This window comes from Bos grunniens, chromosome 10, assembly GCF_055505025.1.
Source record: "Bos grunniens cultivar Pamir isolate PY7600 chromosome 10, Bosgru_T2T1.0, whole genome shotgun sequence".
NCBI lineage: Eukaryota > Metazoa > Chordata > Mammalia > Artiodactyla > Bovidae > Bos > Bos grunniens.
The window spans coordinates 26,713,473-26,741,465 of NC_141174.1; the positions used below are offsets into that span (position 1 = coordinate 26,713,473).

Genomic DNA, 27,993 nt, shown 5'->3' on the forward strand with positions numbered 1-27,993 from the left:
ATTTTTAAATTGAACTACTTTTTATTGTCAAATTATAAGAGTTTATTATGTATTCTTAATACTAGACCCTTATCATATATAGGAGTTGCAAATATCTCCTCCCATTCTGTGGATTGTGTTTTCACATTTTTCTCTATAACAGCTTTATTGATAAAACAAACAACGTATATATTGAATTATATATCCATCGCTAACAGCTTTTTAAAAATATAATTCACATGCCATGAATTCATCATTAAAATGTACAATTCCATTTTCTTAGTATATTCAGAAATTGTGGTACAATCATTACCCTAATTTTCTATTTTATTATTTTTATTTGGCTTCACTGGGTCTTAGTCGGAGTGTGTGGGATCTAGTTTCCCAACCAGGGATTGAACCCAGGTCCTTTGCACTGAGAGTGCCGAGTCTTAGCCACTAGACCAACAGGGAAATCCCCCTAATTTTTTTAATGTTCTTTGAAGTACAAAAGTTATTAATTTTGATAAAGTCCAATTGATCAATTTTCCTCTGGCTGCTTAAGCTTTTGATATTATTCATATTTAAGAAGCCATTACCTAGCCCAAGATCAGGAAAATTACTCCTACCTGTTAAGAGTTCTCTAATTTTAGCCCTTATATTTAGGCTTACAGTTTACTTGAGTTAAATTTTACATACAGTGTAAAGTAGGGACCCAACTTCACTCTTTTGCTTGCACATACTCTCTCACTTGTTCACGATGATAAAATCAGCTGGCATGTTGTAAGCTTCTTTTGGAGGGACTTTCGTGGAAAAGGACCAAGGAAGGCCTTGGGCCAACAGCATGCCAGGAACTCAGTCCTGCCAACAACCACTTGAGTCATGCTGGAACCAGATGACCTCTCTTGCAGCATTCCCCACCGCTGCAATCAGTTATCCGAATATTCGATCCCTGTCTTTCTTCCCCAAGACTGTCAATTCCAAGTCAGAACTGGCTATATCATTTCTATACTGAATTCCCAGCGCCAAACATGGTACCTAGCACAGAGTGAATGAAAAAAATGAATAAACAATGGAAGGAATTAATAAATGAAGGACAATAAAGCCTCACAGGTCAGAAAGAAGGCAGGAGAAAAAAAAAAAAGCCCAGTGCCTTAGTAACACAGTTATAAAAGTCTCAAAATTCCCAGGACTTACTTAAAAAAAAAAAAAAAAAACCATAAAAATAAAATCATGTCAACATGTTCCAGATAAAAATTTGTTATGACAGAGTGCATTATAACCAAATTCTTTGTGTAAATAAAAAGTTCAACAGGGGTTAGTTCAGGATTTTTTTCTTTTCTCCCCGCCTTTCCCCCCTGCAGGATCTTTATTTGAGAAAAACGTTGCAATTTTAACAGGAGTAATTGGAGCTGACCTGGAACATAAGGGATGACAGTGAAGCCAGGCTGTATGTTGCACAGAAGATGCCCCACATGATCAACAGGCTGGAGCTGCTGTTCCTCTGCTCTTGATATTAAATCTGGGGAACCTTTAGCTAAATGCAAAAAGGAGAATTTTTGAAATTTGAGGATAAACCCGTGGCCACAGGAAGGTAAATTCACCAGTTGTTTTAGTCGGTGAAACTCCTACAGGACTTTTTAAAGGATAATACTGTATACAATCAGCGGTCAAAAAACAGCTTCCTCCAACTGGCTCCCTGCCAGGGCATGCAGGGCTCGGCTCACCTTTGCAGTCTGCTCTTCTTCCTCTCCGCCTCGCACACCCTCCCCGCTGTACACCCATGACTCTTTCCATCCTCGGTCACAGGACATACCTTTTCATCTCTGTGCCTTTGCACACTGTCTTTCTCTGACTGGAGGCTCCTGTTTAGTGCCACCCAGTCCCCACAACACCAATTTCAAAATCTGAACGCTGCTGATTCCTCTGGAAAAGTGAAAACTGAGAGTGAAAGTCACTCAGTTATGTCCCACTCTTTGCCACCCCATGGACTATACAGTCCATGGAATTCTCCAGGCCAGAATACCAGAGTGGGTAGCCTTTCCCTTCTCCAGGGGATCTTCCCAACTCAGGGATCAAACCTAGGTCTCCTGCATTGCAGGCAGATTCTTTACCAGCTGAGCTATGAGGGAAGCCCGATTACCCTGGAAGTCAGGGCTCTACTGATCTGTCCTCAAAGGGTACTTGGATTTATCTCTTTAAAGGTCTCTAACTCATTCAATGTTGTTATCACTAGCAGGTATGTGTTTTACTGAACTTCTCTTTACTACCCAGACCAGAGGATATGGTCTCTGTCTTGATGATCTTTTTTCCTTACATAACCCAGCACAACGCTGTGGATGGAGCAGGGGCTTAAAACTTAAGTTTTGTTAAATAAACAAATGAAAAAAATCAATGAAATGTACATGCTAAAAGGCCTTTAAATGAGTCAGATGTACTTTATATCCCAATGCCAGTAATAATATAGCCATAGAAAGAGATTTAATGTTAAAAATATTTTATTTTGCCTTTTTATGATATATTGTTTCAGATGTACCAATTACTCTCTCTCATAAAACAAAAAGGAACTCAAAAATGAAGAAACAGAATGTTTCTTCACTAGTCCACTAACACACTGGCTAAACGTCCTAATTGTTGTTCATTCCCTAAATTGTGTGTTACTCTTTGTGACTGCAGCACACCAGGCCTCCCTGTCCCTCACCATCTCCCAGAGTTCACTCAAGTTCATGTCCATTGCATCAGTGATGCTATCCAAGCATCTCATCCTCTGCCTCCCTCTTCTACTTTTAGCTTCAATCTTTCCCAGAATCAGGGACTTTTCCAGTGAATCGGCTCTTGGCGTCAGGTGGCCAAAGTACTGGAGCTACTGCATCGGTCCTTCCAATGAATATTCAGGGTTGATTTTCTTTAGGATTCACTGGTTTGATCTCCTTTCTGTCCAAAGGACTCTCAAGAGCCTTCTCCAGCATCACAGTTCAACAGCATCAATTCTTTTAAGGTGCTCAGCCTTCTTTACGATCCAACTCTTACATCCTTACATAACTACTAAAAAGACCATAGCTTTGACTATACGGACCTTTGTTGACAAAGTGATGTCTTTGCTCTTTTTTTTTTCCCTTTGCTTTTTAATACACTATCTAGGTTTGTCATAGCCTTCTTTCCAAGAAGCAAGGGTCTTCTAATTTCATGGCTGCAGTCACCAGCCTGTGATTTTGGAGCCCAAGAAGAAAAAAATCTGTCACTATTTCCACTCTTTAACCTCTACTTGCCATGAAGTGATGGCACCAGATGCCATGATTTTCGTTTTTTTAATGTTGAGTTTTAAGCCAGCTTTTCCACTCTCCTCTTTTACCCTCATCAAAAGGCTCTTCAGTTCCCCTCACTTTCTGCCATTACAGTGGTATCATCTGCATATCTGAGGTTGTTGATATTTCTCCCAGCAATCTTGATTCCAGCTTGTAGCTCATCCAGCCCAGCATTTTTTATGATGTACTCAGCATATAAGTTAAATAAACAGAGTGACAATATACAGCCTTGTCATACCCCTTTCCTAATTTTGAACCAGTCAGTTGTTCCATTTAAGGTTCTAACTGTTGCTTCTTGACCCGTATACAGGTTTCTCAGGAGCCAGGTAAGAATGATCTGGTATTCCTACTCTTTAAGAACCTTCCACACTCTGTTGTGATACATATAGTCAAAGGCTTTCGTGTAGTCAATGGAGCAGAAGTAAATGTTTTTGGGGGAATTCCCTTGCTTTCTCTATGATCCAACGAATGTTAGCAATTTGATCTCTGGTTCCTTTGCCTTTTCTAAACCCAGCTTGTACATTTGGAAGTTCTCCATTCAAGTACTACTGAAGTCTAGCTTGAAGGATGTTGAATATAACCTTACCAGCATGGGGCTTCCCTGGTAGCTCAGTCGGTAAAGAACCCACCAGCAATGCAGGAGACCCCAGTTCAATTTCTGGATTGGGAAGATCCCCTGGAGAAGCGATAGGCTACCCACTCCAGTATTCTTGGACTTCCCTTGTTGGCTCAGCTGGTAAAGAATCCACCTGCAATGCAGGAGACCTGGGTTCAATCCCTGGGTTGGGAAGATTCCTTGGAGAAGGGAAAGGCTACCCATTCCAGTATTCTGGCCTGGAGAATTCCATATACTGTACAGTTCATGGGGTGGCAAAGAGTTGGACACGACTGAGCAACTTTCACTTTCTTTCACTTTACTAGCATAGGAAGTGAACCCAGTTGTCTGGTGGTTTGGTGGTTCAGATGGTAAAGAATCTACCTCCAATGTAGGAGACCCAGGTTCGATTCCCAGGTTGGGAAGATCCCCTGAAGAAGGGAATGGCAAGTCACTCCAGCATTCTTGCCTGGAGAACTCCCTGGACAGGGACCCTGGCAGGCTACAGTCCATGGGGTCACAAAGAGTCGGACATGACTAAGTGACTTTCATTTCTGAACATTTTTTAACACTGCCCTTCTTTAGAATTTGGAAGAAAACCGACATTTTCCAGTCCTGCAGCCACTGCTGAGTTTTCTAAATTTGCTGACATATTGAGTGCAGCACTTTAACAGCATCATCTTTTAGTATTTTAAATAGCTCAGCTGGAATTCCATCACTTCCACTAGCTTTATTAGTAGTAATGCTTCCTAAGGCCCACTTGACTTCATACACCAGGATGTCTGGCTCTAGGTAAGTGACCACACCATCATGGTTATCTGGGTCATCAATACCTTTTTTGTACAGTTCTTCTGTGTATTCTTGCCATCTCTTCTTAACCTCTTCTACCTCTGTTAAGTCTTTACCATTTTTGTCCTTTATCATGCCCATCCTTGCATGAAATGTTCCTTTGATATCCAATTTTCTTAAAGAGATCTCTAGTCTTTCCCATTTTATTGTTTTCTTCTACTTCTCTGCATTGTTCATTGAGCGGTATAAAAAGGCAAATGTCCTAATACATTACTCTACACAGTCATGTAAAGCCAAGGAAGTAATAATTAACAAAGCAAACTATTAAATATAGGAAAATGAGTTTTTCAAAAGCTTCCTAGAATTCTTTAGTCTACTGTTGAACTTTTAGCAAAATAATTTGGATAAGTTTAAAAGTTTAATAATAAACACTAGTCATATAAAGTGATTAAGTCAAAGTAGTTTACTTCAAATATAAGAATTAACTACAGAAGTGGAATGTATAGATTATTTAGGGAATGTTGTTTGAGAGGACAGTGTTCTCATGACTAAGTCCAGTGTATCCTGAATCCTCATGTTATTTCTTTCTATCAGGGAAGACGGTTTCCCAGACTTCATGCTTTCTTCTGGATCAAGAGGGATAAGGGTATGCGGGTTGAACTGACATCGAGGCTCCCCCAAGATGCCAACTCTGTGGAAAGAATTATTGGTATAGATGAATCTTTGCTGAGGTCAAAGACTAAGGCATATGGTTGTGCTTTGTATGTGTATAAAGCTAAGACTGATAAACACACACACACACAGATTTATGCACCTATTTTTTTTAAGCTTTCCCTATTTCTATGAACCACCAATGTAGTCTTAAATATGGGTCCAAAAACTTGACACCTAGCAAGATTTCGTACATTTCCCCAAGATTATTCTTCTAATGGGAAAACCTCAGTCTTACAAAGTCTGCTATTTACTTCACCAAATTAAAACTGTTTGAAGTCTAGTATAACTTTCTAGTTTTTTCGAGCCTAGATGCGTATACCAAGAGCTGATCTGGAAAGAAAACAGGTGGACAGGAGCCAGGGATGGTAGGAAGACTGTGTTTCCACCTTTGTTCAACTTTCTGGCAGAAGTGCTGTTTCTGAGACCCTGGCCCTCCTGGGTCCCAGCTACGAAGTGACACACAACACTCCGTCTCTCATTCCTCTCCCCCTTACTTGGCCACTTACATTGGCATGTGCAAAGAGTCCAGAGTTTCCCTGGGCTCTTGCATCTGGGCTGGGAATTTCGTGCCTATTTGACGGTACTTTTTCTCAGAGACATTCTGAGCTTTTTCTCTGAGAGAGGGCAGCAGAGTGGACATGACTGGAGAGCGCATGTTAATGGCTTTTTTAATCGCTGGGCGTTTTGCCATCATTCTCCTGGCAGGGAGAAGCAGGGATGACATTTAGGTCACATGATCCTGTTTTCTAGCAATGTCCTTGAACTTAGGAGAGTCAAAAGGTCATACCTGAATTGTACAAAAGTCATGCGCTTCTTCTCCCCTCCTGACTCTTCATCCTCACGCTTCCTTCGAGGAATGTTGAACATGTTGGAACGAAAGAGCCTTCCTATTTCTTCCTCAATCTCTGTGAAGTGTTGACGTCGGAAGACAATCCAGGCTACGTATGTACAGAATGTATAAAAGGACTACGACAGAAGACAGACAAGAATCACAGTCCACAGCTATGCCATGACAAATGACATGGGAAACTCCCGTCTATGGAACACCGCTAAGGAGATGTAAACCAAGATGACCCACTCTCTCCACATGCCTGAAGAGCTGTGGGAACTTTAACACGTACTCACTTTGGCAGGAGCAAAATCAGACCAAAGATTTAAGGAATGGCACACAGCTTATTAGTATCCTTTTTAGAAGATATTTACTAAAAATATGTGCCTGAAAAATAACTATTGGTTATTGCTATACTTCATATTTCATGTCAAAGAGCAGAGTCCCCAAAGGTAAGTGACTCACCTCAAAGAATTTCCAGTCTTTTTGTGTATCTGATATTTTTCCCCTGAAATAAAACAAATTACAACTATAGGTTGAAAGGAAGTCCAATATTTCAGTGATCCAGGCAATCCTTTATCTTCAAAAGGCCTCTTTGCAGATTATTACCAATGGTCTCATAACTATTTACTCACATAAATGCTATCAAAAAGGCACTGTGAACGAGTGCCAATGTCTTTTTCTTCAACTTCCTAGGTTACCTAGATCAAAACCCCTAGTGTTTGCTTAATCAATATATCCTGTGAGAAACCATAATGGAAAAGAACATGAAAAATGATGTTTATGTGACTGAATCACTTTGTACAGCAGAAATTAACGCAACATTGTAAATTAACTACACTTTATTAAAAAAAATAAAGTGGGACTCATAAAAAAAGCTAAAATAAATTAATAGAAATTCAAGATATACATAATCAGTATAAATTCAGGATAAACAAGCCAGCGAGAAAATGTACTGTTCCAAATATATCTGGTAAAGTGTATGTTAAGGAGGTGAGGAGAGGTGAACAGTGGTGAAGAGGCAACACAAGGTGTTGGTAGGAATGGAAATAAAGAACTAGAGACTGAGTTTAAAATAAAGAAAAAAACATCTCAAACAGTGGTTATGGCTATCGGATGCAAAAAGAATCAGAAAGAAAACAGACACAGGTTGATAAGAGCGTAATCCAGTAGAAATATAATACAACCCACGAATGTGACTTAAAACCTTCTAGGAGTCACAGTAAAAAGAAACAGGTGATATTAATTTTAATAATATACTTATTTTACCCCCAAATATTATCATTTCAATATGTAATCAATATTTTAAATTATCAGTGAGTTATTTTATTCACTTTTAAACTTTTTGTACAGTGCATATTTTACACTTACAGCACATATTCATGTGGATCAGCCACATTCCAAGCACTCAATAGCCACAGGTGGTAAGTGGCTGCCATGCTGGTCAACAAAGAGGCCTTACATTCACCTGTGAGGGTGGAATCCAAAGGAAAGAGGGGGAAGCCAGGCTGTTGGTAAACTCAGAGACTGTCATGGTCTGTTATATGGTTTCTTTTTCCTTCCTGCTAAATGCGACTCTTAGCTCTAAACCAAATCATATTTTCAGTCATTCCTGAAGGGGTGTAAAGCCTAGAGCCAGACATATGGGGTTCTGTGCTGGGGAGAGAAAAAAAAAACTGTGTTCCCACTAGGCCCCCTGCTGCCTTTAGGTTTAAAAGATGGTCAAGGCCTGCTCTGTACAAGGGAAGAAAAATTTCAAAGGTATGTGCTTGGGGGAGGGAAAAGAGGCCTTGGTGCAAGTGACTGAAGATAAGGGTTGGGGAGAAGGACTTAAAGATGACTTAAGCACCTGACCTTCAAAGAAACCCCTTTGTCCCCATTCCCATCCCCACCGCCAGTCTCTTTGGTCACCGGTCAGGTGACAGCTGCACTGAGAGCAGAGGACGAGGGTATACCTTCCAGGGTAGAAGTGGGTTGGAGCCAGAATTGGGCACAACCAAAGATCAGATCCAGTTCTATGGGCTTGTGCCATTTGGAGATTTTCTTATCTATCCCGGAAAACACAGAGTGCTTTTACTCAACAAGTTCATCAAAATTTTGCTGAAGATTTTGTAATATCAGGATTTCACAGATGTATTTAGAACAGAAAGACATGTCCTCCTACTTCTCAAGAATCATGAAAGCACCAAATTAACAGCCACTAAATTACTGGTTCTACTGAAATCTTTATCTCCAGAGATAAACAGTAGAAGGTGTTCTAGTCCAACATTAAGTATGCATACATTAGAAAGAAAAGTCAGAAAATACACAGGAGAATAGAAGCTTGTTCACAACAGGAAGAAGTTAAAGAATGATATGTTAAAATCAATTCATAACTCATAACTGGCAAAAATGTTGTCCTTGTCTTCTCGAAATAAAAACAACCAAAAAGAGCAATATAAACTTCATGCAAGGATACAATCAACACTCATGGCCAATTAACAACTTTTTCTGGTAAAGTCATGTTATAATCTGTTTTACTCAATATCCATTGTTCAGCAATTTGGCCTATATAAAATTTATTATGTGAATGGGGGTGGTGAGCTAAAAAACTGATTATTCTCCAAAGCAGGTGACATTGCCCACAATGGCAAAAAGACCAACATCTCCAGGAAATGTAATGAGGCAATCACTTGTAAACATGAGTTCTTTTAAAAGTTTGTATAAAAAAATATAATGTAATAAAAATGTACTTAAAAATGTTTTTTAGAGTATGTGTTTTTTTAACCTTGTTATAGACAGAGTGTGTCTTTCCCCTATCCTAATTCATATGTTGAAGCCCTTAAAACCCCTCCAAAGTGATGATAATTGGAGATGGGGCCTTTGGGAGATAATTGAGTTTAGATGAGGTCAAGAGGATGTGGCCCCATAATGGGATTAGTGTCCTTTTAAGAAGAGGAAAAGACAGTAGGGAGCTGTCTAGATTTGTTACATTTTCCCTTTCAACTCCAATTCCAGTTCCTACGGAATATTGTTCTTTACAGTATTGGACTTTACTTTCACCACCCGACACAGCCACAACTGAGTTTCTGCTTTGGCCTAGCTACTTTATTCTTGATAAATCTAGACAGTATATTAAAAAGCAGAGAAATCACTTTGCTGACAAAGGTCCACGTAGTCAAAGCTAGTTTTTCCAGTAGTCATGTACTGATATGAGAGTTGGACCATAAAAAAAGCTGAGCGCTGAAGAACTGATGTTTTTGAACTGCAGTGCTGGAGAACACTTTGGAGGGTTCCTTGGACAGCAAGGAGATCAAACTAGTCAATCCTAAAGAAAATCAACCCTGAATATTCCTTGGAAGGACTGTTGCTGAAGCTGAAGCTACAATACTTTGACCATCTGATGTGAAAAGCTGACTCATTGGAAAAGATCCTGATGCTGGGAAGGATTGAAGGCAAAAGGAGAAGAGGGCAGCAGAGAATGAGATGGTGAGATGGCATCATTGACTCAACGGACATGAATTTGAGCAAACTGGGAGATAGTGGAGGACAGAGAAACCTGGCGTGCTACAATCCATGAGGTAGCAAAGAGTCAGACATCACTCAGTGACTGAACAACAACAACAAACCAGCGCAAATGAATAAATTTACTTATATAAAGATATTCAATGTAAAAACAGTAAGCAGAAAACTGAAACTACACAAGTGCACACAAGAGGAAAGGTGAAGCACACTGGTACATTATATAACAGAATAACCACAGTTGTTATTCAAAGTAGTAGGTGAGGTTATATAAGCAGAATACTAGAATAAGGTTCACAGAAAAAAAATGTGGAACACAAAAAAGTATATACAATACAAATATTGGTATTTTGAAAAATGTGGGGGAATGTGGGGAGAGAGAAATTATGTATTGGGTTCTTTGCCAATAAAGTTTAAAAAATTTTTTAAAGTCTGGCCATGACCAGAGACAGGTCTTGAGCTTGTTGCGAAATTAGTACTGTTGTGATGTTGTGAATGTTGGTAATGTTGTGAAATCAGAGAGGGAGATTTTAGGTTAAGAATTGCAATTTTCTCTCCTGTGATCCCAAACTTTCCTGTGATATGACAGTTTAAATTTTAAATTATATTAGTTATTATAAACTGTCGTCCTAAGGTAAAAAATTATATCCTTCCACAAACGGGGTCATTTTACTACTCCTACCTTACTCATACCCACAACTGTTTCTGAAAAGCAAGCAGCACAAGGGCAGAGGACACACCCAATACCCCTTCAACACTGGCCCATCACTCGGCTTCTCACCCAACGCAGCCAAGCAGCCCTCGTCTGGCAACAGGAAAGCAATATTTCATCAAGCTGATATCATTTGAGATTTTTTTTTTTTTACTGTTCTTACTTTAATTTTTATTTGGAAGATAATTGCTTGATAATATTGTGTTGGTTTCTGCCATACAACATCGTGAATCAGCAGTAAGTATACATATGTCCCCTCTCTCTTGAACATCCCTCCTCATCCCTCCCCTCTAGGTCATCAGAGCACCAGGTTGAGCTCCCTGTGTATACTGCAACTTCCTACTAGCTCTCTACTTTACGTATGGTAATGTGTATGTTTAATCCTATTCAATCTGAGAGAAATTTAAACCCAAGTGGTAGCAGGCTGTTAAAACATCTGTCACACCTGAAACTAACACAGCATTGTAAATCAACTTTAATTGAAAGAAAGAAAAAAAAAATCAGCTGAGATTCTGGGGTTCTTCCTAGACTCGGCTCTCTCCAACACTACATCACATGAGTTTGGGACAGTCTCAGTTGAGCCCACTTATTCTGTACAACAAAGAATAAGCCTTTCTCAAGGGTACCGAAAGTCAAAATTAAGGGTCATAAGGATGTGGATATACACACAAGTGAAGATCTAAATGGGTGCTTACTTTCCGCAGCTCATGTGATGCTTATCGGGCATTCCCAAGCCCAGGACGAGGACACAGTACTTCTGTGCCAAGTATTTCTGTGCTGCTTCTAACTTACTGATAATCATTTCCATTTCTTTCTTCTCTACAAGGCCTCTGAAAAGAAAAACAATAATCTGGATTAATTTCTTTTTTCTCTTCAAGGCCCCTGAAAAGAAAAACAATAATCTGGATTAATTTGGTAAATGTCTTTATCAACTAGTGAAAAGTCAGAAGTATAAACTATTTTGAAACAAGTGAGTCAACACATCTCACTTATCATTTCTTTTTTTTTTAATTTGAGCTGGGGCAGAGGAAGGTCCTCCAAGTCCTTTGACATTTATCATTGTAATCAGCATCTCAAGTTTATGCCAAATATTATTAATTTATTTATTTTTGGTTGCGCTGAGTTTTCGGTGCTGAACACGGGCTTTCCCTAGTTGCAGAGGGTTACTCTTCCGTTCCAGTGTGAGGGCTTCTCACTGCAGTGGCTTACAGGCTCTATAGCCTGGGCTCAGTAGTGTGGCTCATGGGCTTAGTTGCTCTGCAGCCTGAGCGATCTTCCCAGATGAGGGATCAAACCTGTGTCCTCTGCATTGACAGGCGGATTCCTATCCAGTGTACCATCAGGGAAGTCCTGAGTATTCATTTTTTAAAGATTCTTTATATATTGTGCTATGTACTCTTGAGAGTCCTGAGTGTTCATTGGAAGAACTGAACTCTAATACTTTGGCCACCTGATGCGAAGAGCAGACTCATTTGAAAAGATCCTGATGCTGGGAAAGATTGAGGGCGGGAGGAGAAGGGGTCGACAGAGGATGAGATGGTTGGGTGGCATCATGGACTCAATGGATATGAGTTTGAGTAAACTCCGGAAGTTGGTGATGGACAGGGAGGCCTGGCTTGCTGCAGTCCATGGGGTCGCAAAGGGTCGGACACGACTGAGTGACTGAACTGAACTGATGTACCCTTAATTTTATACACAGACAGTCCTAACTGAGAACAGCTCAACTAACAAATTCCCTATCCTAGTTTCTGAGGCAGTGAGCAGCCCACTTTCCTGCTGTTTTGCTATAACAGCCATGGATACTTTTTCCCACCTTAGCTTCCTGAGGGTTTTCCGACGTTACTACTACGTTTGGGGGCTCAATGTTTGAACTACTCAACGTTTGCCCAACCTCAGTTCTTTGCTAAAAAGGCACTAGTGAGGAACTACTCTGGGAACTTTGGCATCAATTACAATCACCTCCCTGCTTGCCTGTAAAACACAGCCCCATCAATTGAATTGCAAATGTACTTTCTAAAAGACAATCTGTTTTTAGGTTACAGCATGTCTGAAGCCTAATTTTAGAAGCTTCGCAGTACAATATAGTAGGAAACAACATTGCCAACGATATATTCCAATGATTGCTACTGAAAAGCGAAGTGGCACTGTCTTGTTTCCTGCCCTTTTGTTTTCAGAAAGATTTAAACCAGATGAAACGCACTTCAAACAACAGGAACAGCATACCGCCCCTTCTGTTGTTAACCACTAGACTAACCACAGGAGGATAAGCTGTGGGGAAAGGGAGTGGGTTTAAGGATAATATAGATGTCTCCAAGCACAAAACTTTATCACACGTGGTGAGAAGGCCTGTGAATTATCAGAATAACATGAGCTTCTGCAATAGATAAAAGGTTCCAACTTTAAATGCCCAAATATCATATAACCCAACACACACTCTCCCACGAGCACCCCAATGACCATCACTGTTTCCGGCCTCCCTGTTTCCTTCAGAAGCACCACCTTCAGCCTTCACCTCTACTTTGCCAGATCTGCCAATAGTTAATCTCTCCTTTTGCTGCTGAAAACAAAGCAAACCAAACAACAAAGAAGAAATGGTTTGAAATGTTTAGGCAAATGGTTCTCAAGTCTTAATAAGTGTAAAAAATGTCACCTGGGGTAATTGCTACCCGTCCAAATTCCCAATGCCAACTCCTCTTTCAGATTTTGGTTTCATTAAGTCTGGGTAGAGCCTGGCATTTAAAACAAACCCAGGTATAATCCTCTGGAAAAAATTTTGGTAATAATTTCAAGTGCCACACAATTGGTCATAAGTTTTGATTCAACAATCTCTCCTGGAAATTTCTTTTTAAAAAAATCATCCAAAGTTAGGGGAGAAATGTAATACATGAAGATATCAATGCAATTATTTATGTCTATCAGAAAACCTGGAGACTCCAAAAATATATAAAATAGAGGGATAATAGGAATAGTAATACAGGCTATAGTAACACAGGCAGTTACTGTTTAAGGACTTGACAAGGATCTAACATATGAGTCCCTGTGGGATTTAAGCCAGGCACCAAAGTCTGTCCTGTTATCACTATACTACATTGCTTCTTAACAGGCAGATCTATAAGTCACTAACATACAGTGGCTTGATGGAACGTTATGCCACCATTAAAAATTATAATTATGAAGCTTGTAACAACTTGAAAATACTCATGATGTTTAAAACTGCATACATAATTGAACCTTTGTTTGGAAGCTATGGAAAATCCATGGACAGAGGAGCCTGGTAGGCTGCAGTCCATGGGGTCGCTAAGAGTCGGACACGACTGAACAACTTCACTTTCACTTTTCTCTTTCATGCATTGAAGGAAATGGCAACCCACTCCAGTGTTCTTGCCTGGAGAATCCCAGGGACGGGGGAGCCTGGCGGGCTGCCGTCTATGGGGCACGACTGAAGCGACTTAGCAGCATTAGCATTGGAAGCTATAAGTCCTAATTACAAATGGATAACCATCTGACTAGTAAGGGATGAGAGCATACCCCACAGACATGGACTGTAGAGTTAAAGATACGTATGTTCTAGTCTCAGCTCCACCACTAACTTGGCAGGTAACCTCCAGCCAGCTATTTAAACTCTCTGAGCCTTAGCTTCATCATCTGTAAAATGGGGATAAGACTTCTTCTTCTGGAATGAGGTCTTTTAGTCATCTAAGATCATCAAAGTGTATTTTTGATATCTTTTTATATCTCTTCCCGCTCTCCTCTCACAGGTTATAGGCTTTCCTTCCAAGTGCCAACCACTAGGTTAGGATAAAATGCATTATCTTATCTAATCTGGACAATAACTGAAAGTGAGTGCTACTATTATCTCTATGTTAGACCTCATTATTTTGACTGAAATTAATTTTTAAGTTATGCCCAGATATCTCAATTTAATTTGTTTCTATTATAATAAATAAACCAATCAACTAATGGAGACTTGAAAATGAAGTCATGCTGTTTTAGAATCACACCACAGAACCATTACTTTTAAGGCTTGAATTTTTCAGTCATTCTGTAACTGATTCCTTCTATGAAAATATACAAATATCACTGAAAAAAAAGTGAGTGTTAGTCACTCAGTTGTGTCTGACTCTTTGTAGCCCCATGGACTGTAGCCCCCCCCAGACTCCTTTGTCCATGAATTCTTCAGGCAACAATACTGGAGTGGGCAGCCATTCCTTTCTCCAGGGGATCTTCCCAACCCAGGGATTGAACCCAGGTCTCCTGCACTGCAGGCAGATTCTTTATCATCTGAGCCACAGGGAACCCCCAACCAAATATTACTGGGTAATTTTAGTACATTTCAAAAATAACTAAGAAACCTTTCTTCTCTGTTATCTATTCTTATAGATTAAGAACTGAAACAATGTCTCTGGCTTGAGTAGCAATAACCTGCAGAATTTGAAAACACTATACAAAATAAAAGCTAATATGCTACCAAAGTCTAATAAATATTCTCTTTGGAAACAGTAAGACTCCTCAAAGTTTCTGAGCCCACAGCTGGCTTGAGCCCCTCTGCTACCATAGAAACACTTCATGATCTCTGGCTGCTCTGGTGGATGTTGCATATTATAATGGCTTTACTGGAGTAGCAATGTTTGAATTATTTATTTGGTTCCTTAGAAAACTGCTATCCCAATACATTCATCTGTCCACAAAATGTTTCTCAGGCTGCTTGTTTATGTGCAAGGATTTTGCATTTTGAAAACATTCCACAGCAACAAACTGATGACTCTTATCCGGCATTCCTAAGAGCTAAATCATTGGGTTGGTTCCACATGTACTGGGGAAGGCACTGGGAAAGTCTCATGGCTTACAAAGGTCACCATGCCTGAGAGGCATTGTTCCGCTTGGGACGCTGAGTTCCCAGATTCTTGCCCTGTATAGCTCTGAGCCACCTCCACCTAAAGTGATTAAATTCTTCATATGTAGCCTATGAAATCTTGTTTTCTTCTGTGATGTGGAATATCATTTGGGTCATACCTATTAATTTTTTTTAATTCTTAGTTTTTTAAAATTAGATGCTTACAAACCCTTTAGCAAGAACTTTGTAGGCATGAAAAACAGAAATAATATCTACATCCACATTGTTCAATATGGCTGTGAGCCACATGTAGCTGCTAAGCACTTTGAGCAGCTAGTGCTCACCTATTCCTCAATTCCTCTGAATTGAGGAATATTATAAAATAGACCTTATTTCAAAAACTTGCTAAATAAAAGTAAAGTATTTTATTAATAACTTCCTAACATTGACTACAAGTTGGAATGACAATATTTTTGAGTCATTGGATTAAATAAAATACCTTGTTAAAATTAATTTCACCTCTATCTTTTTGCAATTTAAAAACATAGCTATCAGAAAAGTTTAAATTACATACATAGCTCTCAAAAGTTGAGCATACTCTTCTATTGGGCATTGCTGGTCTATATTATTTGGAATATTTCATTAACAGAATACCCATCTGAAGTATTCAGTGAGCATTAAAACTGGAGAACTCCTCCCTGTAAAATGTTTAATAATAATACACATTTTATTTTTTATCTTATAAGAGAAACATTAAATAAACATTTTATCTTAATAATCCAAGATTTCTCAATTTCCATCATCTCTTTAGCCTACACAAAATTTAGTTCTAATACTGGCAGTGATAAAGCTTTAAAATGCACTATGGGGAATTTCCTTGTGGTCCAGTGGTTAGGACTGGTGTTTTCACTGCCAGGGCCCTGGGTTCAATCCCTGGTGGGGAACTAACATCCTGGAAGCCCTGAGGCTCAGCCAGAAATAAAAAAATCAATTTTTAAAAAATTCTACTTACACCATATAGCTTTTGGGTTTCTTTTCCTGTGAGATTTTTTCCAAGTAATAATATAAGTAGTACAACAATGCCATAAGGAAATTGTCAAGATTCTTATTCCTATGAGAAGATTAAAAGAAAATAATGACAACGTATTTCAATCATGAAGCTAGTCATAAAAAAAATACATGGGCACACAACACAAGAATAAGTAGAAACACATGTCAGCATACCCATCACACAACTAGTTTACATTTAAAATTCTACCTACTATAACTGTTGAAGATATAAGAAATCTGACTTTTGTAAACAAAACTTTTTAGGAGGTCACAATTCAATTACAATTTTGCTTATCAGTTAGTTTTCATTTTTTAAAAGTTTTTATACTATAGGTAACTTTGTTGTTCCAAAAATGTACACAAATGTACGAGGTAAAAAGGCTCTCCCCTCACTCTTTTGTCACCATCCTACTCCATAATGGTACCCTCTGTTAAGAGTTTGGCACGAATCCATCCTAACCTTTCTAGAGCACAGACAATCACATATAAGGTCCTCCCCTACCAACATACATACATATGCATGAATATATGCCTTAATTTTTTTGGTAACAAATGGGACAATGCTGTATACACAAGTCTTTGCAACTTGCTTCTGTCACTTATCTGTGTAGGCTGGACCTCTTTCCATGATACCATGTATAGATTTTTCTCATTTTTTTAAACAGCTGGATAAAGTATTCTGTGGCTCATAATTTAACTAATCCTGTACCGATGGATATTTAGGTTTTTTAAAAATATTATAGACATTGCTGCAATACTCATTCTCATAGCCACATTTTTGAGTAACTTCCTAGAAGTGAAAATGCTAGGACACAGAATATCTGTACATTAAAGTTTCATAAGTTTTGCTCTCCAAAAAGACTGTATTGATTTACAGTCCTACATCATTTGTTTTAAAACTAAAAGCCTTTGTTTTCTTTCCAAATATTCTTACAACAATTTTTGCTGCTTCCTTTCTAGCCCCAGATGGAAATGTTTACTGTGGCATGCTTTCCTTAAACATACCTTGAGAGCAAGATGAAGATGAGCAGTGCAGACTTTTTTCCCCACGATATTAATAATTACCTGTCCTAGGCTGGGTTCTCTCAGAAACTTGCCATGAGACAGATGTGAGAGTAAGTAGTTTACTTGGAAGTGATCAGAGTAAACATCAGTAAGGGAGCAGAGAGGTGAGATAGAAAAGGGGTGCTAACAAGTTCATTATCACTGTGTAGTTCGGTCCCATGGGGGACTCTGGGAGGCAGTATAGAAAACTTAAAGTTATCCTGACAGGTGGAAGGTGGGCTATTTACCTGCCAACTCTCCCTCCAGCCCATCACTGACTGCAGGCTGCTTCTGGGACGCTGACTCCCTAGTGCCCCAAGCTTACCCTGTAGTCTGGCTGAGTGTGCTCCTGCCATAGAATAAAGCATCAGGCAGAGACTCTCAGATGTTTTCCATAAATGGTGTTCGCTGAATGCTGAGGGAATCTGAGGGCGCTCCCACAGTTCAGGATACGCATCTTCCACTGAGCGGTCGCAAGTGCAGCTGTCACGTGGAGCACCTTCCACGAACAGCCACCTGCGACAGCAGGACTTCCAAACTTGTATCTGAGGAAACTGACCCTTAGGAAGGACAAGAAGCTCTGCCAGAGTCACACACCTAGTACTTGGGGCTGCCAGACACAATTAGTGGAGAACACTGATCTTCAGTAAGTGAGCATACCCTTTAACTAACATACACACAGTGCATACTCATTGGAACTCTGACAATATGCTCTCCATACTCCTTGACTTTATTTTGGGCTCCTGTGACCTGACTTTTTCTCCCTGTGGTCTCAGTCTTTGAAACAGAATCCTGAGAGGATGGCTAGCACAGAGCCAGCTCTTTCTCCTAAACTCAGATTTTTCATCATTTATCAGATGGAATGACTTCAAAATAAAAGATAAAGGATCTAAAATGTCTCACAAGCGTTACATACCTCATAAATGTTGTAAAGGAACAGATACGCGGCATCTCAGTATCTTGTAGCAAAAGCAAAGCCACAACTGAAGGGAGAGAAGATGGACAGTTGAAAGAGGGACAAACTGCTGCGTTAGAGGCTGACACCAGGGAACACATGTAAGGATGATGACACAGTTACTCACATTTAGCATCATGGAGTGTAACGTTGCCCTGCTGACTCCGTTTCTCTAAGCCTCTGGGTGACTTATCGTCTCTTAGGGCAAACCTTTTATCTGTCAACCTGTTAGGGGATATGACAGTCTGTAGTAGTGCTTTAAAAATTTTTTTTTAAATTTTTTGCTATTCTGGGTCCTTGTTGCTGCAGGGGTTTTCTGGTTGCACAGAGCAGGGGCTACTCTCTAGTTGCAGCGAGCAGGTTTCTCACTGCCATGGCTTCTTTTGTTGGGGACCATAGGCTAGGGCATGTGGGCTTCAGCGGTTGCAGCACACGGGCTCAGTGGATCTGGCTCCCAGGCTCTAGAACACAGGCTCAACAGCTGTGGCACACGGGCCTAGTTGCTCCACAGCATATAGGATCTTCCCGGATCAGGGATGGAACACGAATCTCCTGCACAGCAGGTGGATTCTTTACCACTGAATCCCTAGGGAAGCCCTTTAGCAGTACTTTGAAAGGTTTTAGTTGTATTTAATATATCCTGAGGCACAGAAAGTATTTGCTAAAAGTAAGAAGACCCTGAGTGTTATACGTGGGATTCATGTAATGTAGGATCATTTTGGAATATATTTTATTAAACATTTTTATACTATGCTAGGGATAGGAGGAATGCATACTGCCTGACATAAAATGAAAATACCAATTTCACCCAAAATAGAACATTTAGCTCATGTGTTTTTGGCATATCTATCATTTTCAATTCTTTTTAAAAGTATAAGAAGCTGAAAATTCACTTGTAGCCAAATTATCACAAGAATACACTATTGGGATGACTAGCTCCCATCATAATTGTGAAATAGTGCATCTTCTTTCCTTGAGGCGTATTTGCATTTCAACTTAAGATGATGGGAGTGATATTTTCTTAAGAGTTTGTAGAGACTTAAGCCATTCTGCTAAGAGGCGCTATTAGCAACACTGCCATGGTGGTAGTTAAGCTACCTGTCTGAAGCTGGACCATCAATTTCAACAAAGTGAACTGCTTTGCCTTTCTTTCCTCTTTCCTTGAATTCCACTGCAGGTGTAAAACTGTAAAAGAAATGAGAAAATTAGGAACTTATATCTTTTCTTGGGAGAAACTAATCAGAGCATTGCCACAGCTCATGGAACCTTAGGACTGATACATATTGTGAGTGTCCTGGAGAGAATCGGAGGCACATCCACACTTAATCCATGTATTCACAGGCGGAACCACCACCTAGGAAAAGATGAAAAGATCGGACTTTGTATTCAGCATCTACATATCACTAGCCCCCAGAATACCACCATAAACAAATCATTTCATCTGGAAATCCAGCTGTAACTTCACAAGAAATAGAAGGCTTGTGATCGATTTGGAAGGATTTTTTTGATTTACTGAGTACTTGTTAGATGCAAAGTGCTTTGAAGTATGATCTCATTCAATCCTCACAGCAACTCTATGAGGAAAATATTGCTACTGTCACAATTTTTCCATTATGAGAAAGACTGAAGTTTAGAAAGAGATTAAGTAAACTGACCAAGATCACTTAGCAAGTGCCAGAGCCAGAACCGGGGCCAGTTCTCTAGCTACAGAGCCATGTGCTTATCCACCAGGCAGTCCTGCCTCCCGAGCAGGACTCAGTTGTCATCTCTGTGGACTCTTCTAAAAGCTTGATTATCTCTAAGGTTTCAGGACCCTTTACTTAACTCAGGGTTTCTTAGATTCTTTAGCTTGTGTACAAGCATTATTGACCAGTAATGGGCCTAACAAACAATGGACCACAATTAAGCAACAATAAATATATACTGAGGCCATACTCTGTGTCAGGCATTGCTGTAATATCAAAAATAAGTGTTGTCTGACAAGAGTGTCCACTTTCACTACTATTACTCAACATAGTTCTGGAAGTCCTAGCTACAGCAATCAGAGAAGAAAAAGAAATAAAAGGAATCCAGATCGGAAAAGAAGAAGTAAAGCTCTCACTGTTTGCAGATGACATGATACTGTACATAGAAAACCCTAAAGATAGTATCAGAAAATTACTTGAGCTAATCAGTGATTTTAGCAAAGTTGCAGGATACAAAATCAATACACAGAAATCATTTGCATTTCTATATAATAACAATTAAAAATCAGAAACAGAAATTAAGGAATCAATCCCATTCACCATTGCAACAGAAAGAATTAAATATCTAGGAATAAACTTACCTAAGGAGACAAAAGAATTGTACACAGAAAATTATAAGACATGGATGAAAGAAATCAAAGATGACATAAACAGATGGAGAGATATTCCATGTTCCTGGCTAGGAAGACTCAATATTGTAAAAATGACTATACTACCAAATGCAATCTACAGATTCAATGTGATCCTTATCAAATTATCAATGGCATTTTTCACAGAACTAGAACAAAAAATTTCACAATTCATATGGAAACACAAAAGACCCCAAATAGCCAAAGCAGTCTGGAGAAAGAAGAATGGAGCTGGAAGAATCAACTTTCCTGACTTCAGGTTACACCACAAAGCTACAGTCATCCAGACAGTATGGTACTGGCACACAAACAGACATATAGACCAAAGGAACAAGATAGAAAGCCCAGAAATAATCCTATGCACCTACGGGTACCTTATTTTGACAAAGGAGGCAAGAACATACAATGGGGTAAAGACAGCCTCTTCGATAAATGATGCTGGGGAAACTGGACAGCTACATGTAAAAGAATGAAATTAGAACACTTTCTAACATCATACACAAAGATAAACTCAAAATGGATTGAAGACCTAAATGTAAGACCAGAAACTATAAAACTCTTAGAGGAAAACATAGGCAGAACACTCGATGACATAAATCAAAGCAAGATCTTCTATGACCCACCTCCTAGAATAATGGAAGTAAAAGCGAAAGTAAATAAGTGGGACCTGGTTAAACTTATAAGCTTTTGCACAGCAAAGGAAACTATAAGCAAGGTGAAAAGACAACCCTCAGAATGGGAGAAAATAATAGCAAATGACACAACTGACAAAGGATTAATTTCCAAAATATACCAGCAGCTCATACAACTCAATGCCAGAAAAGCAAACAACCCAATCAAAAAGTGGGAAAAAGACCTAAACAGACATTTCTCCAAAGAAGACATACAAATGGCTAACAAAGACATGAAAAGATGCTCAACATTGCTCATAATCAGAGAAATGCAAATCAAAACCACAATGAGATATCACCTTACACTGGTCAGAATGGCCATCATCAAAAAGTCTACAAACAATAAATGCTGAAAAGGGTGTGGAGAAAAAGGAATGCTCTTGCACTGTTGGTGGGAATGTAAATTGATACAGCCACTATGGAAGACAGTATGGAGATTCCTTAAAAAACTAGAAATAAAACCACCATATGACCCAGCAATCCCACTCCTAGGCATATACTTTGAGGAAACCAAAACTGAAAAAGATACATGTATCCCATTGTTCATTGCAGCACTATTTACAATAGCTAGAACATGGAAGCAACCTAGATGTCCATCAACAGATGAATGGACAAAGAAGTTGTGGTATATATACACAATGGAATATTACTCAGCCATAAAAAAGGACACATTTAAGTCAGTTCTGATGAGGTGGATGAACCTAGAACCTATTATATAGAGTGACGTGAGTCAGAAAGAGAAAGATAAATATTGTATTCTAACACACATACACAGAATCTAGAAAAATGGTACTGAAAAATTTATTTATAGGGCAGTAGTGGAGAAACATAGAGAATAGACTTACAGACATGGGGAGAGGGGAGAAGAGGGTGAGATGTATGCAAAGAGTAACATGGAAACTTACGTTATCATGTGTAAAATAGATAGCCAATGGGAATTTGCTGTATGGCTCAGGAAACTCAAACAGGGGCTCTGTATCAACCAAGAGAGGTGGGATGGGGTGGGAGATGGGAGGGAGGTTCAAAAGGGAGGGGGTATATGTATACCTATGGCTGATTCATGTTGAGGTTTCACAGAAAACAACAAAATTCTGTAAAGCAATTATCCTTCAATTAAAAAAATAAATTAAAAAAAAAACCCATTCTCTGATTACAGTCAAGGCACAGATTCTCAGGATTATTAGGAAATACTTAATAGGAAAACAAAAAAAAAGTGTTTTAAAGACCAGTAGGATGAGGTTCCTGCCTTATAAAGAGTGCATTTTATAAGAGAATTGTGGTGTCTACCAAATACATTAGTTTGGCAGCCACTGTGGATTATGATGTTTATTTTTCTGCCTGAAATAATGCCACACTGGTAACATGACCTAGAAGTTTAATCTCTGCACAGTTACAGGTCTCTTTGTTAAGTGTAGATATAGCAGACAGCAGCACTTGTGCCCAGACTTTAATCATTCTCTAAGCATGCACATACACTCTTATCATCTCCTTGTCAACATACGTTTTGAAACTTCCTTTACATTTTTTCTGGCATTGGTTGCCCACAAAGTCGTAATTTTAGAGAAATACCTGCCATGGGAATAATAAAGTTAATCAGTTTGGTACTTTCTTCTTCCAGTTTTTGCCAACATCCTGGCAATATTCAGATTGAAAACTAGGTTAGAATCTAAAAGCATGTATATACTTTTAGATATGTCACCTCAAGGGAATGATTTTTTTCTTTTTTTTTTTTCAGAACATCGACACCAAGTTGGTTAGTGGATGACTCCTGAACTTTTCATTCTTTCTTTTCTCTTCTTATCACTGGTCTCCATGGATTGGGTATTTAGGGGGAGGGTGTGCTGAAACACTGAGGGAATGGTGAGAAAAAAAGAAGTGAAAGGATACCAAATGGTGATAGTGGCCATCTCCAGAGATGGGGATCGGATAGGACAGAGAGGCGGTACGGTGATGAAGGGAGCTATCTTCCCCAGCTGTATGCTTTTGTATTATTTGAAGTTTTTTTTTTTGTAATAAAAAGAATTTGTGTCGTGTGCATGCTGTTATGTATGACTCTTTGTGACCCTTTGGACTGTAGCCTTTTAAGCTCCTCTGTCCATGGGATTTCCCAGGCAAGAATACTGGAGTAGACTGCCATTTCCTCCTCCAAGAATAAAAAGAATGTATTGATATATTACCTGCATACCTTAAAAAATGTTGATAGAGGTATAGAGGAAGAAACAGTATGTGGTCAGTACATTCTATTGACAGACCATTTAGATAGTCTTTAACAAGATGGTCAATTCCTCTAAACATTCAGACATTTTCTAACAGCTCTGTGAAATCCATTCTGCTTGCTGGATATCTAACGTGCAGCATTGATATTAATACAACCACCTTAAACAAGAACACTAAGCTGTTTTCAGTTTTCCCTTGGACCATCAAAGTGTTTGGGGCACTTATAAGCCATTGGCTGTTAACTCTCCCCCCAGGCTAAAGAAATTTCAGGTCACCAGCCCTTTCCATGGTTTCTCCTCTCTAGAAGATGAAAGAATACAGAAACACCCAATCTCAGTTAATGTCAAATGAAACTGCTTCTCTCCTAATCTTGTTTCACATCTATCCCTACAATTCAACATTTCTTCCCCTGTTAGTTTCCCTGAGTTAAACTGGAGATGAGAGAGCCTTATGGTAAGGAAAAGGACACATTTGGGATCTTACAGATCAGGTCTGTGAACTAAGTCAAGTGAACTTAGAATTATAAAGTCATAAGATCATAGAATTTGGGGTTAGAGGACATCAAAAAGATCATCCAGTAGATGGATGTCATTTTACTGATGGGGAACTAAGGCTCAGAGAGGCTGACCATGTCTCAGCATTTGAAACTTGTGGCAGTGCATGCCCTTAGCCAACAGTCTGACATTTACTGCTAAACCTTCATCTTTATTTTTATGACCTCTGGACATGTAACACCTTCCCACACTTGTCTGAGTGGCTTTTAACTTGACTAAAGTCATCCTCTGGTTCAGATGGTGAGATGGATTCCTCCTTGTGAGTGTCCTGCCATAGCTCTGAAAGCAGCCTATGCTCACAGTGCTTTTGGAATCACTAAGAAGCAGCACTAGTAAAAATTGAAAATTGTCCCTTAAATTGCACCTCTGATTGGCTCCCAAACCACATTCTGACCTAGATCTATACTTTCTTCCAATCTTCATAGTCCCCCCTTCAATCTGGCAACCTATTTAGACCACGTTGTGTTGATGTGCTTTCCTGTATTTCTAGAACAATCATGTCATTTTTCCTTTGCCCTGAAACAAATGACAAAAAACAGTCATATTTTCTCCTAGAACTCATCACTAAGATGCAGAGGGTTGGACCACTCTTGGCTTCCACACCATTAGAGCTCTTCAGGGGTTACTAGAGTCTTTTCTTAAGCTATGTTGAAAAATAAGTCCAAGGCTTCTGGAGGTGTAGTTTCCTGTGCGTCCTCAGGGGAGTCCATGACCTTAGCAAAGACTCAGACAGGGGCTGATTCTCTCTCAGCTGGAAGAAGAAGGCACCTGAAACATGAAACAATAGAACTACAGACACTGTCAGAGAGATGCATGTCTTGTGGGCCAACTCACCTGTGAATAAAGGTATTCCTTTCTGTAAAAGATCCTTTGATGCGGACCATTTTAAAAGTCTTTATTGAATTTTTTAAAATATTGCTTCTGTTTTATGTTTGGATTTTTGGCCCTGAGGCATGTGGTATCTTAGCTCCCTGACCAGGGATTGAACCCATGCTCCTGCATTGGAAGGTGAAGTCTTAACCACTGGACAGCCAGGGAAGTCTTCACGGTATTCCCTCTTTAACAAATAAGAAAGAAATGGACATGCAAGCTGATGAACTATGCAATGCCCTCATTAACTCCTCAGAAGCCATTATTATTTAATTTTCTGAATAAGGGAACTTACAATTAACAAGGCTAAGTAACTTGACAAATTATGACCACCAAATTAGTAGCAGAACCAGGATTTGAACCCAGGTCTCCCTCCAAACCACTCTCCATGGTCTTTTTCTTAAGAAATAATGACCATCCTTTCCCTGCCCATTACTGTGTCATTTCATGCATGGAGGTAATGGGTATACTGCTATATTCTGATACAGTTATCCTCCTCAGGGTATAATCTGCAAAGGTCAGACACTCTGCCTGTGACTAGGGCACTACTTCTCTGAAAGGTAAGAGTCCCAGTGTCATTCATCCAGGAAAGATTCCAGGAACTGCAAGATGGGGGAGAGGAAAAGGGGTCATCTTCTCTTGACCTGAATCTGAGAGTACCTAGATGTCTGTGAACTCCTGTTGGCTAGTGGGTGTAAAAGGTGACCTACCTACCCTAGGTGGAGGGAGACCAAAACCATGGAAGAAATCTCCAAGGTCTTAAATTGATGTGCTAGAACTTGAACACTCCTGAGATCAAGCTGTTAGTTTGCAAAGCAGATTATCTGGGTACATGACACTCCAAATTCCCTCCCACAGCCCCCATGTCCTCAGTACAGTATGCACTTGTTCAGTAAACATTTGGTGAGTGCCTACTCTGTGAAATTCTGGAGATGGTTTCAGGGATGTGAAGATGACTAAGACAGTTCCTGCCACTGAGGGCTTACAGTCTATTGGAGGGAGATACTGTTTAAAGTGGAAAGGATTTTGGCATCAGATAAATCTTGGTTCGAAATGTCAGTTCTGCTGTTCTGGCTGTGTGACTTTGGCTTAATTGCTTAATCTCCCTGAGCCATGTTTCTTCATCTATGTAGTGGAGAGGAGATATTAACACTCACTTTTCAAGGCTGTTTTAAGAATCAGAAAAATATGCAAGTATCTGGGACATAACAGGTGCATAGTAGATGGTAGCTAGTCTTGTTAGTTTAGCAAAACACTTTTAACAGAGTCAATATTTTCCCAGTGGAGAATTAAAACGTTCTAATCTTCCCTAGTAGCTCAGTTGGTAAAGAATCTGCCTGCAATGCAGGAGAACCTGGTTCAATTCCTGGGTAGGGAAGATCTGCTGGAGAAGGGATAGGCTACCCACTCCAGTATTCTTGGGCTTCCCTTGTGACTCAGCTGGTAAAGAATCCACCTGAAATGTGGGAAACCTGGGTTTGATCCTTGGATTGGGAAGATAAGATCCCTGGAGAAGGGAAAGGGTACCCACTCCAGTATTCTAGCCTGGGTCACAAAGAGTCAGACGTGACTCTCACTTTCTTTCTTTCCTCTAATCTAATAATTTTACCTTGTAAAATTTACTGTCTATTGCAGCAGGTATAACATGGTTTCATTAATGTAAAACTCTATTTCTATAACTCAAAAAAGCAATTTTATAAATTAATTAATAATAGAGTGTTAACCAAGTAGACCTAGATTTAAAACATCTTAGTCACCTCTGAGCTGTGTGATATGGCCAAGTCTGTTGCTTTCCTCAAACTTCTTAGCCCTTTGACATCAGTTTCTTCATATGTAAAAGTGGATTAACATGCAGCTGTTTCAAAGGGTTGATAAACTGATTAGCACAGTTTCTGGTACATAGGAAGCAGCTGATAAATGTCATCAGAAAGTGATATCTGGAAGGCTGCCAAAATAGTTATCTCTAGATGGTGAGATTTCAGGAGACATTCATTTTATTCTTTGTACTCTTCAATATTGCTTGATTTTTTTTTTTTTTTACACAAACACATGTAATTTCCCTAAAAGCTATAATATAATAAAATTTTGTTAAAATTTACCTTCTGAATTCAAGTGTTTTGGTTTCATCTTTCCAGTACCACGTCCCTAATCGCAATCCCAATTGCTGTAAAATGAAATGATTGCAGCAAAAATAATTAAATGTTCAATTTAAAATCAACATGTCATAATGAACTTTTAACAGTAATTCTCACTAGTTGCTCTTTAACGCTATAGAGCCTTAAACTTTACTACAGGTTCGCACTCTCCAAGGCTGAGCAGCTACCAGCTCGGAGCCTTTCCTCTCCGGGGATCCCAGCCGGACCGAGGAGGACTGCTTCCTCCGAGGGTTTCTTATTTTGCAGACAACCCATCAGAGGTGGTGAGGTGGAACTTTCCTACATCTGGTATCAGCGTGGGGAGCCGGAATTCAATTCTGACCGTTTGCTGAACACACCTCCATCATCTGGTTTTCGCAGACCACTTTGCCCAGGTCTCGTCGAGTGCGGCTCGCCCCAGGCTACGGCGGCGCCGCCCGGGGAGCGAGGAGGGCAAGGCCGCGGCTGAGGCAGTGTAGGCGCCGCGGCCCAGCCACCGAGCCCCGTCGGGCGCCGGAGGTGGGCGGGGGCCGCGGGTCGTCCTTCCACCCGCCGCGGGGTGGGGTCGGCCGAAGCTGCACTTACATCCGACTGGGCAGACTGCGCGTACAACCGCCGCCGCCTCGAATAAAGCTCCGGAACAGGACTCATGGTTTCCCGCTGGCCGCTTCAGAGCGTCGCCTGGAAACCGTGACTGGGGGCGGGGCCGAGGTTGGGGGCGGGACCCTGCTTCCTACGCCACTGCGGCTGGTGGCCGTAGCTCCCGCCTCTGCCGACACCCCGGGCTGCGGTGGCGCGCTGGCCTCTCACTGCGAAGTTGCCCGAGGGTTTCTTGCTTAGGGGTCAGTTCTTCGTGCCATCCCACCGAGAAGCCAGCCACGTCACT

General features: G+C 40.0%; 1 protein-coding gene across 11 annotated transcripts; it reads right to left on the bottom strand.

Annotated features, from left to right (window-relative positions):
• PPP1R36 (protein phosphatase 1 regulatory subunit 36) lies at positions 1 to 27,993 on the bottom strand. 11 transcript variants are annotated; one of them, XR_015134176.1, is made up of 11 exons: positions 27,693 to 27,993; positions 27,072 to 27,136; positions 19,385 to 19,471; positions 18,414 to 18,511; positions 18,248 to 18,314; positions 16,250 to 16,348; positions 11,099 to 11,233; positions 6,656 to 6,698; positions 6,149 to 6,327; positions 1,376 to 1,495; positions 1 to 996 (listed from the first exon to the last, which is right to left on the bottom strand). XR_015134176.1 is itself a non-coding variant. In XM_086320310.1 (11 exons), exons 1-11 carry the CDS (start codon positions 27,756 to 27,758, stop codon positions 5,155 to 5,157), a joined length of 1,215 nt encoding a protein of 404 aa, XP_086176436.1. In that variant the 5' UTR covers positions 27,759 to 27,993; the 3' UTR covers positions 5,096 to 5,154. The 11 variants fall into 11 exon arrangements, 9 of the variants coding, with proteins under 9 accessions (XP_086176436.1, XP_086176437.1, XP_086176439.1 ...); XR_015134177.1 differs by having other exon boundaries at positions 27,467 to 27,749; XM_086320310.1 differs by lacking the exons at positions 1 to 996; positions 1,376 to 1,495 and adding exons at positions 5,096 to 5,338; positions 5,868 to 6,059.